This window comes from Phalacrocorax aristotelis, chromosome 6, assembly GCF_949628215.1.
Source record: "Phalacrocorax aristotelis chromosome 6, bGulAri2.1, whole genome shotgun sequence".
In the NCBI taxonomy this organism is placed as follows: Eukaryota; Metazoa; Chordata; class Aves; order Suliformes; family Phalacrocoracidae; genus Phalacrocorax; species Phalacrocorax aristotelis.
In genome coordinates this window covers 33,505,045-33,518,743 of record NC_134281.1, presented here as the reverse complement: position 1 = coordinate 33,518,743, position 13,699 = coordinate 33,505,045, and the positions used below count along the sequence as shown (strand labels likewise).

General features: G+C 51.9%; 1 protein-coding gene across 2 annotated transcripts in view; it reads right to left on the bottom strand.

Moving 5' to 3' along the window:
* Positions 1-304: 304 nt before the first annotated feature.
* The window catches only part of PBX1 (PBX homeobox 1), a 131,874-nt gene continuing 118,479 nt past the window's right edge, over positions 305-13,699 (bottom strand). Inside the window, exons 7-9 of one of the 2 annotated variants that reach the window (XM_075097000.1) lie at positions 10,885-10,997; positions 9,299-9,388; positions 305-2,294 (exon numbers count right to left, since the gene is read on the bottom strand). In XM_075097000.1, coding sequence (XP_074953101.1) covers positions 2,202-2,294; positions 9,299-9,388; positions 10,885-10,997 — 296 coding nt within the window. In that variant the 3' untranslated portion in view covers positions 305-2,201. The remainder of the gene's footprint in view (positions 2,295-9,298; positions 9,389-10,884; positions 10,998-13,699) is intronic. The other variant, XM_075097001.1, reaches the window with a different exon arrangement.

Below are 13,699 nucleotides of genomic sequence, written 5' to 3'. Positions count from 1 at the left end.
AGATGGGCAGCACCTCTTAACCGTCCTCCTGGGGAAACCACCTTCTCTTTGCTCTGAACATATTCCCAGCTGGGAGGCAGCCCTAGACCTTGCACATCGCATCACGCTCTACAGCACAGTCCGCTGTGAAAGGAGGAGCAGAAAGGGTCTCGCTGCTGGAGGCATAAGAACTAAGCAAGGAGCAGCTCGTGCTGTTTCTCATCCACCTTTTGTGTTCTATGCCAGCTCAGAAACAAACAAACAAAAAAATCCACTGAATTGGGACTTTTTGTATTTGGGGGAAGGTCACAAATTTCAGAGTGGATGTTTTGGAGCCTTCTGGGCTGGTTTCCCAGGAAAAGGCAGGCTTCACCTCCACTTCAGGCAAGTCACGCTGCTGGCCCCACACTGCAAGGTGACAGCGTGTTGGAGCTGTGGGCACACCGCTGCTGTGGCCTGCAGGCCAAACACCATTATTTTTTCCCGCAGAAAGGTGGAAATTTTTTTAGCAGAACTTTAATTTTAAATGGTTCCTCCTTAACGCTGCTCTGCGCTGGCAGTTCCCATCTCAAGATGGCTGGCACATGGGCAGGGTGGGCATGGATGTGCAAGAGCATGAGATATGGCCAAGAGGTATTTGGATCCATCACAAGGTGCCAGACATGCTGCACTCACACCAGCCCCCATGACACCCAGGGTCTTGCTGTGGGCTGGCTCAGCCTCCTTGCGCTTGCTGGAAGAACCAGCGGCCAAAAGTACCGCTCCCACACAAAGCTCAGCCTGTTGCCTGGGGCAAACCAGAGCCTCCACGCCCTGCTCTTACATCAAAGGCTGTGTCTTCCCAGTGTTGGCTTCCTGAAGGGGTGTTTCAGCAGAATGAAGCCTTGCTTACCACCCACCATCACTTGTCCAAAAAGCAGACCAGAAACCCCATGAGTGCTCCCGTGACTTGGGATGCTACTCCCAGGATAAAACCAGCAGTGTCAGCTGAAAGACATCCCCAAGCAGGGCAACCGCCCATCTTGCAGAGCCTTCACCCTCAAGCAAACTTTAAGCATTACCAAAAGCACCCAACACGCTTAACCCACTGCCTCCAGCCCCCGGGACCCCACTGACTGTCCCTCACTGCCTGCCTGGCAGGGCTTTGGGAACACAGCAGGTGCCACCAACCTCTGTGGGTCCTGCCTGCACTGGGGAACCCACCTCCTCCTCTTCCACACCATGGCATGCTCCTGAAAACACGAGCCAACACCCTGTGGCACTCTCTCCGCCATAAAAAACTCCACTGCCAGCCTCCCCAGGTGCTGTGAGAAAATGGCTGGGGTCCCATCAATCATCTATGCATGATCCTGTACAACATCGTGGAAGTGCTCAGCGCCTTTGTTATCAGCAACGTCCATTTCTTGTCCACCTCTGCCTTGTTTCCTCCCCTCCTCTCCTCCCCTTTAACAGTGGGCAGGGAGGATGGCAGGATTTCATGGCTCATCCAGCTTTGGGATGTGCCGCAGAGCACGGCAGGGACGGGGAAGTGCCGGTGGTTTCCCCGGGACTGGGAATGGGCTGGTACCTTTTGGAAGCGAAGGAGAGCACTCTGGCTCCTCCTGAGTGCACAGGGGGCTGCGTCCACCTGCCCTGTCACTGGCAGTGCCCAAGGGTCAGCTCACTGAGGCAGGGATGAGCGTGGGGAGGCGATGTGCTGGCTGCGGCCACGGCCGGCGGAGACGAGGCGGCAGCGGGGCTGCAGTGGCATTTCCCTACGGAGAGGTAGCGTGAGAGACGGCGGGGGGCAAGGGGGGTTGCCTGCTAGTAAGGGAGCAAGACGTGACTGAGGTACGTTTGTGGCTCCTCAGAAAGATGCCCAGCATGAGGCCGTACACTGCTTTGGGGTGTGTGGCAGTTGATTTTTGCTTTTCCTCCTTAAAATCCTTCTACCTGTCGACACATCCTTCGGTGGGAAGGGGTGAGGGGAAGGGAGTGGTGTTGTGGCAGTGGCAGGGAGAGGGAGAGCGGCTTCTACCCAGAAAAGAAAGGGAGGAGAGTATAAAGAAGTGTCCAGATTGGCTGAAAAAAGCATCCCGACGAAGAGAAGAGAAGAGAAGGAGTCTTCTTATGTGTGCTGATTGGGTTCACCTCCAGTCTGACTGCTGCGGTGTTAGGAGAGGCCCCCTCCCCTCCCGCCCCCGCCGGGGCCGGCTCAGCCAGGGATGCAATTTGCTGGGAGATCAGTTGGAGGTATCAGAGTGAACGCTGCCAGGGCCTTCTGTGGGGGAGGTCACCGATGACGGGGTAGTAGCGTCTTGCCAACCTCCATTAGCCTGCGGGAAGGGAGACACAAGACGTCAGTCACCCAACGGCATGCCCAGCTCTACCCAAGTCGCCCATCCGCCTCGGACCTCCCCGCTTCTCCCTTGGCAGGGTCTGATGCAGGAGGCAAAGATGGCCCCTCTGCCTCCCACATCCCACCATGGACTGCAGGGCTCCATCAGTGGGATGGCTCCAGAAACAATTCTGTCAAAAACAGGGGTTTTGATAAACTGCAGGTGTTCTTGAAAATTCTGCCCTTCAAAAAAAAAAATTTTTCTGCAGAAACCCTGAACTCTGGTTGTTTGGATTTTTTTCACCCCCAAATAGGACCCTTCCTCATACAGAAGAAGGAAAATAGCAAACACCTTGCTCCCGAAACTCCACCCTGGGATGTCATCTGGACCCAGATGCTATGAACACGCAGAGCAAGAGATGGGTCCTGAGGGACCTTTGAGCCATGCCATGTCTCCCAGCATCACCCCATGTCCCCCCTTGCTGCCTTTCCTGGGCATCCCTCCTGCTGCATGGTCTCTGTGTGTGGGGAAGCCATCAGCACCAAGCCTTGCTGTGGGGAAGACGCACTGCCCACACACCTCTTCTGCCACTGTGAAGGCCACCTTTGCCGATTTGGGCCGCCTCTCAGCTCCCAGTGCAGAGCCTTCCCCTCCATGCTTTGCAGTAAAACAAATTTCTGCTGCTGCAGGGTTGGTCCTCCACATTCCCGGTCACCCCTCCTTGAGGACCTCCAAGCCACAGTGCAACGGAGGTGCCACCACCATATCCCATCTGAGGGTTCGTACAGCAAAGCATAGCAGACAACTTGTTTCTTCTCCTAAAAACAGGTGCAGAGCCAAATTCTCCAGGCTTTTGAGAGCAGAGCTACTGGAGGGCCACGGATGCTGCAGGCAGGTGCCAGCAGTGCACAGAAGCTGCTCCTCCATGGCTGCCATCCCCTTCAGAGAGGAGCAGATGTCACACCCATCATTCTCTGCTTGCTCTGACATTGATTCAGTGCTTGGCTAATTAATCCTTCCCAACCACTGGCGGAGCTTGAGTCGTTAGCAGCCGCCGTCCCACTTTAGACACGCCCAGGCTGCTTTGCCCTCTCTGGCTGCCTGTCCCGCTGCCTCCTGGCACAGGGCATCCATCACTGGCCCTGCTAGTTGGTACCCCGCAGACCCCCAAGGTGCGGCAAGGGTAGGAAAAGCCTCATTGCCCCGAGGTGCCGAGCCGGGGACTTGCCAGGGGCTTGTCCATGCTGCCGACCAGCTCCTGCCTGCCTGAGAGACATCTGAGGTGGGAGCAAAGAACTGACCACAGGCGAGCTGTGGGAACCCATGTTATGAGGGATGAAACCACCTCACAGCGGGACATGCACAAAGCAAAAAAGACAGGCCTGTGTGTTCTTCCATGCGCACATGGGTGCATGCAAACATACTCCCTTGCAAAGGGGTTCAAGCAACAGCAAGGAAGACAGAAATAGGAACCTGAACTTGCTAGCAGGTTAGCAAATCCCATTCCGCTTCACCTTGGGTGCAAGCATGAAACCAGACTATGCATGAACATTACCAGCCTTGTGTGCCTCCCACCTGCAGAGACCCTGGGCTTGCCGTGCCCACCACCCCCACCGACTTCCATCCACACCCGGGCTCCGACCCACAGTCCCTGCGCTCCCCGAGATGCAATATCCACCCTTACATGTCTTGGACCACTGCAAGAGGCAGCAATTACTGTAGATTATCAGCCTGACAATGACAGGCCACGTAAAGAGAGACACCGAGCCAACTCCACCGCCCCGAGACTGGCATATTCAAGTACACTTAGGACATTAATAGCAATTTACGTGCCATCAGTGAGAGAGAACCACAATAGCTGTGCTGGCAGCCTCTTATTACCAAGCCTGTTATTTGTTGGAGTTACAAGCTATAATCACAACAGAAACTTTCAAAACCCTTATCTTCCGTGACGCACCAAATCTATTTCAGAGCCGTAATTGCTATGTCACTGGAGAGTTTGCTGCTTAATGCACTCAGATGCCATTTAGTGTTTGCAGGGTCATTACGGTGAGCAGGAGGGGGGAGAGCGGAGGGGGGCGTGCAGAGCAGGGCTCCGTCCCTATTGTGCTCAACTATTTTTAGCAAGGCTTTTGCGTGCCAGCCGCGGTTGGAAGGAGTGAGAGAGAGAACGTCTTGCAGACAGCAACTGCGGTGCCTTGATGTTTAGCACCCTGCCCCAAAACACCAGGGAGCCCCACTGCACTCGAGACTAGGAGTCAGCCTTCATGTGTTGCAGGAGTTTATGCTGCTGCTGCTGACCTTGGTGGCATCCACTGACAAGAGGATGCTGGGGAAAGGCTCACCTAGATCGGGGTACCCTCCACAGACCCCACACCCTCCTGGCTTCCCCAGCCTGGGAAGGCCCCAAGTTATCGGTCAAGTGATGGAAAGGAGGCCCCAAGGTTGACCATGCTTTTTATCAACTTGATGCCATCCTTTGGTATGGACAAGATGTCCATGAGGAGGCTGGATCCCTCCCCAGGCAGAGGGCAGGCAGGTACCACCCACCCTCATCCCTCCTTTCCTGGAGGCCACCCTGTTGTGGCATGGACCAAGCCACGTGCAGGGTGCATCTGACTCCAGCCAGCCAGCCCTGCCTCTTTTCAAAGTAAGGAGATCGCTTGGGATCCGACTGTGGTAAATCCCTTGGGATCTCCCTCGAAGACAAAAGAGTCTTCTGAGGAGGCTGCTGCTCCTCACAGACCCTCTGAGGAGCCCCTGCACAACAGCTATGACTTCTTCAGGAGGGGGAGAAGCCAAAGACAGAGCAATAGTCTCCAGGACATCTCTACATGTCACCTTCTGGTGCCAGAGCACAAGGAAGGCCTTGGTAGCTGTCCAAGTGGTGGAGTCCTGGTGATGGACTGCTGAAGCAACTGGTTTTGGTGCCTTTGTTTCCACAGGTCTCACAACATTATTGTCACCTCCAGCAAGTCTGGTGGGCTCTCTGCCCAGGCCTCCTACGTGGGGCTGGGAGATGACTTTCTGTCAATTTTTAAAGGCACCTTCTGCTTTGCATGGAGGCTGTCTCGACATTCCATCTCCTGTGACCAAATCCTTGTCCCACCATTGTGGGGCAGGGTGTCAGGTCAGCCTCCAAACACACCAGATACCAGCAAATCTGACAGACAAGGTGCAGCCTCGAAGAGGTTTCAGACCTTTGAGCTTTTAAGTGCTTGAATCGCAGTCTCCTTATGATATGCACTGAAGCTCTTATTACACACCAGAGAATCCAGCCTTGCCTGGCCATCACTTTAGAAGGGTCATGGCAGCAGTCTTCATGACACACCAAGGCATCCCTGATGGATGGAGCTCAGGCCCTGAAGCCCTGCCAGACCAGCTTCCATTTCCCAGCTCACGATCATGATCATGATGGTGAAATGTAGCTTGCTGAGGAACAGAGCAACAACTTTCTTTTCAAGGCTGAAATTCTTAGACAAAAGGGTCTCAGCACAAGTGAGGAGGTCTCATCTCCTACAGGTACCACTGCCTGGCGATCCTCACTGACAAGGGTGGATGCAAAACTCAATGGCACAACCTGTCACTGACCACCACCATCACAGTCACACACACTGCTCTGTAAATAGGCACAGCTCTGCACAACAACAGTTTTACATAAAAAACCTTGCACTCTGACAAACTTTAAAAATAGCCTGTCATTTTAGATGTTTAAATGATCTATAAATTAAGTCCAAAAAGAGACTTCTGGAAGCGTTTTTCTTTAGGATGACCAAAGAAAATTTAGTTCTTTAGAAAAAAAGTTCCCCATTAGCAGATGGGGGAACTAAAACACTTTGTGGATTTACAGCCACGGGGCAGTGGCAGGAAGAGGTGTGTTTTGGGTTGGGACCCTCCAGGGTACTATGACAATGAAGATTCAGGTTCTACTGGATTGAACCTGGACATCTAAATTCTTTGAAACCCCTAGCCTCAGGGACCTCCAGCTGGGTACGCGTGAGGACCCCCCCAGACAAGCACTGTCCAGAGGGACCAGACACATAACACCTCTCACTTAATGATGCAAAACCCATCAACATCAAAGCTTGTAAAAAGGGCTCCATCAGGCCCCAAACATCCCCTCCTTTAAGGTGTGTGTGGGGTCCCTCCTCCCTCTCAGTGCTACCCAAGGCCAGGTATCCTCAGGAGGCCTCCTGCCTCTACCACCCCTCAATCACCAAGAGCATCTCCATCCCTTGCCAGGACTGGTGCTGCCCGTCGCCGTTTCCACCTGCGAAGGAGATGGTGGCTGTTCTCGCTCTGCCTCAGCCATCCCTGCAGGTCACAGAGATCACGATGCCTGGGATATCACCCATTATCCTGCTAACGATGTGGAACCGACTCCAGCCCTTTTTGCCCCACAGAGCGGTCTGTCAGCTGTCGAGCAGCAGAGCCATGGAGGAAACAGGGCTTTGGGTAGATTCCTGTCCTCAGCTGTCATGACTTACATGCATTTAATATTCATCCTCCATCAAGGAAGGCAAACCCTGAGCGCTGTCTCCCCTCCCAAGGTTTGCAGCGGTGGAGCCAGGCAACCTGCCGCTGACTTCCCAGCCCTGACAGGCTCTGGGGATGACTTAACCTCAGCCCCATGCAGACATCTTTGTGACAGGGCTCTTGACTAGGTCTCGGCTCATCTCCTTCCAGCAGCTCACAGGGATGCTCGGGTGATGTGGGGACAGCAGCTTTCTGTGCCACTAGCCGCATCCCGCTGCTCGTCCTTGGTGTTAAAGGGTTCAGGGGAGAGGCAGGGAAGCCCTGCCTACTATGAGACAGCCACCCTGCCTGCGCCGAGCAGCTCCCCAGGACCTTGCCCAGGACCAATGTTCCCCAGAGGGCAGCCATACTTTGGGGGTGGACAAACTGAGGTCTGTCAAGGGACCTAGCTGGATGGGAAGACATTAAGTGACAATAAAAGCTACAGAGAAGAGCTTGCTGCCTGGGATATAGGAGAAGCAAAACATTCCAGGACAGAAACAACCTAGAAGATGCTTCCTAAACTATCTGCTCAGCTCTGGACTCTCTGCCTTGCTCCCCATGCCTGCCACAGCTTTATGGGGAAATGAGGAGTCACCCCCAAACCCAGGTGGTCCCTTTGCCCACTTGCCACCCTGCCCGTCTCTGAACAACATCCAGCTTGGGCCAATTCGGGCTCTTGGCCTCCTAGAAAACCAGCCTGAGTGGCCACCAGAAGCCACCATCCCCGGTCCCTGTTTGTGAAGTGTGGGGGGCTGCTGAGTCCCTGCTGCTCTCAGCTCACCAGTTCCCAGCACTGCTTGTGGTAACACTGGTTCTCCCAGTACCACAGCCAGAAATACCAGCCCATCCATCCTCATCCTATTTAGCTTTTGAGTTTCCACTACCTCTTTCTTCTCTCCTCTCCCTCATCACCCCCTCCCTGCCTTGTAACCCCCAGCAGCAACCCTCCCCCCCAAATTTCGGCTTAACCCAGCCCACTTTTATTTTCCAAGCCAACTGCAACCATAATCAGCTCAGCCTCTTTCCTTGGGGGTATTTTAATTTATACAAAAGTATCATCTCTTATCATGATCAGCCTGCGATTCATTTACTCTCCAAGTATTAAAAAGCCAGAAAGGGAATAAATTCAGCGCACGGAGAAATTAATGCGGAACGATAGGCTCTTTCATGTGGCATTTCCAAGTGCCGTTTTTGCAATGGGCTTATGTAATGAGACATAATTATCTGCACATGTTCAATTACATTACTTCACAAATCCTCCCTGCCTCTGCTCCTGACGTCAAGCTGCCCGCTAAGCCCTGGCACCCGCAGGAGAGGGGAGTGCAACCCTCCAGTCCTGCTGCACCCCTTTCCCTGAACCCTCTCCCTGTGCTGGTGATGGCCACTTGCACACACCAATGGCCTGAAGACAGTCACACATAAGGTGACAAATGGCACAAGCCTTGGCCGGGAGGGTGATGGGACTGGACAGTGCACCCTGCCAGGGTGCTCGGCTGCGGGACCACTGTCCCACCCAGAGGACCACCACCTTCCTGCCCAGCCTGAGACCACCCCACCTCAATCTTTGGCGTCCTCGATGAAGACTGTGGCAGCCAGCCACATCCAGGGCCAGCTGCTCCCTCCTCTGTGCCACCCCGGACACAACTGCCACCACCCACTCGGCGCTCGCAGCCTCCTTTTCCAGGCTGCCCTCTCCTCCCAGCTTGCTGTCACTGCCGCTGAGATGGCGGACGATTGATCTGAGAAATGAAGTTGGATTGCTGTCCCGAATCTACACTGGGTTCTCCTTGTGTGTGTCTGATCGATTTCCCCCTGTGCGACACAGCTTGTCGCTACGAATTTTCATGCTAGTCAGAACCCGCCAGCGCACCCAAGAACAAGGAGAAGATGCTCTGGAGACCGCCCTCCCCCTCATATCCTCCCCCGGTCCGGTTGGGCGAGGTTTTCTTGGGTTGACGTTGGTTGGCTTTGTGGGTTTTTTTTTCTCCTTTTATTTGCAATCGTTATTGCTGCCAACCCCATCAGCGCCGTGCTTTCAGATGCCGGCCAGGGATGGGTTATTTTTAGATGGTTGCTCCAGGATGGTGCCATTGGCCTCCACGTGGAGCCACCTCTGGACCGGAGCGTTTGTGGTGACATTCCCCACCACAGTTACGCGAGGTGTCACCTGTTTAGCAGCTCCTCTCGGCCGAGCGCGTGTGGCCGCAGGTGCCGGGCAAACGCTGATCGGCTCTGACAGTCCTAGACGCCAGCTGCCTGCACAAAGCCTGCCCGGTCGCCACTTTTTTTGTGGGCAAAGCTCTGCCATTGGCGTGACCGATACAGAAGCAATAAACTAGGTGACCGTAAAAGCAAAGACAAGTCCTACTAAGTGGCATTCTGAGCCCTATGGCTTTGAAATAATTGGTAGTGAGAGAACAAAAATGGAAAAAAAACCACCCAAAAAAACAAACCAAGAACCCGAGCCTGATTTTTTTTCTTACACTGATGCCCTGCGGACTATACATCTGACTTGCTGCGAGTCCGTCACTGTATCCTCCTGTCTGGCTGATAACATGGCGAAGGGTATCCACCTAAACAGACCAATGACAACAAAAACACAAATTAGAGTGCATGAAAGGCTAGTGGGCAAAGCCACTGCTGTTCATCTTTGGCATGATAAAATCAAATAATAATAATAATAATTATAATTATAATACGAATACTAAAGGCATATATACTTAAAAGAGGGGGAAAAGAGAACTGCAGTTAGTCTTGCAGTGATAGCCAAGCCAGACGACTGCTCCTGCCTCCCTTGCCACCCCCGCACCTGCCCTGGCAGCCCCATCATGCTCTCCTTGGTCCCAAGTCTTTCAACAAAAAGAACGGAGATGGAGAACAGCATGGCAAGCATCGGGTGGGACCTCCTGGAGCACATTGCTGCCGCTGGCTCCACCATTGTGTTCAAGGACCCACATTCCTACCCCTACCCCCTTCCACCCTTTGGCCCCAAGCACTGGGAAGCTCATGGCAGTGGAAGGAGATCCTCAGTGTCGGCCGAGCACCTTCATTTCGGAGGGCCCAGAAAGGGAATATACCTACCATGGCAAAGGCACCGGCAGCTCTCCTCCAGACGCCCTGTTCCTCTCCCTCCACTCCCCCAGCCCAGCCCCAGCAGCAGTACACACGGCAAGCACATCTCATTGCCCACAGACAGCATGCTTGCTCTACATCCAGCACTGTAAGGGGAGCAACTTCAGCTTTAGAGAGCTCTCCTTGCCCGATGCAGAAGTGTCAGAGTGGCTGTCATCTCTCAACACAGTACAGAGCCTTAGATGCCAGAGAGTAGACTCACGGCACATCTGGACAACGGATGGGAGGTGGGAGATCTGAGTGAGCTCCTAGCTGTTTTAAATTCTTTTTGCCCAAAGCATGGGTTGAAGTTCCAGTAACACTGCTCAAAGCTCCCTTGCTCTGTCTTGCTGGTGTGTAGATGGGTGGTGTGAGTGCCTGTGCTTTGGGGAGGCAGGGAGATGATGAGGGGTAGCTTTTAATTAAAAAAAATACAAAAACCTTAGTTGTTTGTTTAAGCATTTCTTGCCTTTCCGTAGATACCTGGTTTGGCATCAAAGGAGTAAGTGGAAGCCTTCTAAAATGAGATACCAGTCCAAACATCTGGTCCCTTTCCTTGGAAGAATAAAACAAGCAGAACCTAAACCTCAGCTGCTTTTGTTTGAGTTCGTGCCTGTTCTCCTGAACCTCCTCTCCATCATACTAGGATGACTATCAAGCCAGAGCCAAATGCATTCACAAAGTGTGGGCAAGTCTCCTCAAGACCATGGTTGTTGGTTTGGTTGGGTGTTTGGTTTCGGTTTCTTTAGGATTAATATTTTTTTGGTGGTTGTTGCTGTTGCTTTTTTCAGTTGGTTGGTTGTTTTTTTTGGTTTGGTTTGCCTTTTTTAAGTGTTGGTTGGTTCATTTGTGCTGGTTGAGATTTGCTCTTTTCAGACGGGAGGGAGAAGTGCCAATACAATCAAAGGCTCCTCCAACACTAATGCATTCACTGGCAGTACATCGGATGGGTCCCTACCTGTGACTGCACGTTGGCTCCAACCTGGGCCCCTTGGTAAGAATCCCCATTGAGAGACTGCACGCTCATGAACAAATCTCCAGAGTTTGACATGTTAAAAGAACTGGAAGAACCTGGAAAGGAAAGAGTGAGGCACCTGAATCACAGAAAGGAAAAAGATCCACCCCATGACTCTCAGCCAAGAGGAAGGAACAACATGCAAAGCAACCACAAAACCAAAACACACAGTCAGGTTAGTAGTATGAAGAACAGAGCAAGCAAAAAAAAAAAAAAAAAAAAAAAAAAAAAGCACTCTTGAGGTTATTCAAAGCCACATGTTGTTACAGCTCAATGCCAAGAACATTCTTCAACAGCTCCTCAGCTGGAGGAAGGATTCTTCATGCTCTCGACTGAGACAAACAAAACCCAGCCTGGAGGACTCGGACAGCCCCCTCCCTTATTTTCAGGGCATCAAAACCCTTCAGCAAGCTTTGAAAATCTCAGTTGTTGGAGGTGTTCACCCGACAGGCTGCACTGAAGAACAGAATTACCCAAATAAGCCTCACTATGCAGAGTGGAAGCCTTGTCAGCAGGGCAAACCAGGCCCACGCTACTGCTATTTCTGAGAAGCTCATATCAGGGTGGGTAAGTCTATACTGTGCTGCTCTCTGCAGGGTGTGCACATTCAAACACCATCCAGTTCCACAGCCAGAGCTCCCACTGAGCCACGGGGAGCTCTGCGAGGGAGCAAGTGAATGGGGTTTGTCTTCAGGACATCAGGAACCCATCACTGGTGGGAACTGAAGTGCACCAGGACCAAAGGCTTGCTAAAACACGAAGGCACCTGGGCTAGACTCCCATCATGTCAGCAAGTGTCTTTCATTGTGATGGGCCATGAGAGAATGCAAGGGTGTGACAGCCCTCATGGGCCAGCTGCCCCAGAAGAACGAGCTCTGTAAGCAAATTCCCCACCACATGCACCAGTCGCCAATGTTGCGCTAAAAATTTATAATGGTGAAGACAACTGGGTGGGGTCAGGAAAAAAAACCTATAAATTGAAAGGAAAAAAAAAAAAAATCCCGCCTTTGCAAAAACAAGGCTTTCTGCTTCCAGCTTTGAGATATCTAAGCACCTCCTCAACTACTGAACAGGAGAAGCAAACCCATCGTGTAACCGGAAGGCAGGGGAGGAGGGAAGGTGGTTAAAATAAATAAAAAGGTTTATGGGATTATTTCAGAACTTATCGTGCAGATCAGCGCGTTAAGTGTGAGACAGCTCAACGTGCAAGGATTTGGTTATATACATGACGTTAGCCTTGGAAAGGAGAGACTTCAGGGGCCCAGGTCAGCTACGCTTTCAGCTCCAACCCCAAATACACTCTCATCATCTCCACTGCCACATCCAACTTCGAAGACTGGCAACCACAGTCCTGGTGGAATTGCCCAACTATGGCTCATGCATACACTCTGAGAAATGCCTGGCAATCCCTCTCCCTTTGCTGGAGAGCGAAGAAACACTCTGGGCAGACCCCAGCTCTGCCCTGGAGATGGACCAGCAAGGCTCCTCTGAAGGAAGCCACCTCCAAGAAACGTCAGGGAGCAGATGAGAGGTCTATATTGGATACTTCATGTTCATTAAACTCTCTGCTGCTCTCTTTGCAACTGGCTCTTTTGTCAGGTGCTGGCAATTCTCAGAATTGAAGGAAAACAGGAACACACACCCAAGACAGTAAACAGAAAGACTCATCTTGAGCACAGTGAGTCTTGGATCAGGACCCTCCCACCGGTGCCTGAAAAGAGCAGAGCCAGGAATAGCTCATTGTCTGTGCTCACTGTCAACCCTGCCCAACCTGTTTCAGAGAGCAATCCCACTGCGCAGCGTAAAATAACCGGGACTAGTCAGAAGGCAGCTGTAACCATCACCTCCTCTGTTCAGCTGGCAAAGGGCTCCTGTCACTTCCCGACCTCTCTGGTTACTTGCTATTTTAAAGGCAAAAAACCTAGGGAAATGAGCTGGCAGACACAAAGATGCTTCCTACTGGAAGTATGAATGATCGATTTGACCACCAGCATGAAAAACACAGGGCAGGAATGTGGCTTCGTACTCCTGCAGTGACTGAGAACCTAAGAACTTTGCAGCTACCACTCGCAAGAAACAGAATATTCTCATAATCTTTTAAAGTAAGCAGAAACCTTTGAGATCACACAAACAATCAGTGGTAGAGCTGGGAAGAGGACTTGGGAACCTCCGAGCACCTGACAGTGCACTATCACTCTGCCCGCAGCAGAGCAACATTTCATCCCACTTTCTCCTACCAAAAGAAAATTATAACAATAATAACAAATAAAAATGCCATAAACTTAACTGACATTTTATTGAAACTTAACAAACCTGGCTGTAAAAATGAGACTGGGAGGGAGGAAATAAAAATACGCAAACAGCCACAAACTCTAGTTCTGAAGAGCACCGGTGTCTTGGAAATCACGAGGAGAGCTGGAGATGTCACTTACAAGATATACGCTGCTATCGGCACAGGGTATTTTTACAATATATGTGCATATCTAAACGTTAAATATGTCTTGCTGCTGTTGTGGATGCAAAGATAAATATGCACATACCAATGGCCCTGCATGTATGGATGCATCTGTATCAGAGGCGTAACTGCAGAGTCCTTTGCGCTGCCACTCTGCTGCTTCAGCACTCTGCTGTCTACGTACTAGACATGTACAAAAATTACGATGGCTCAAAGTCTCAGAGACATTGCTTAGAGGGGCTAACGCACTGGGATGGGAGAGGGGGCAGGAATGTGAAGAGCCCTGAAAATTAAGACTTTGGT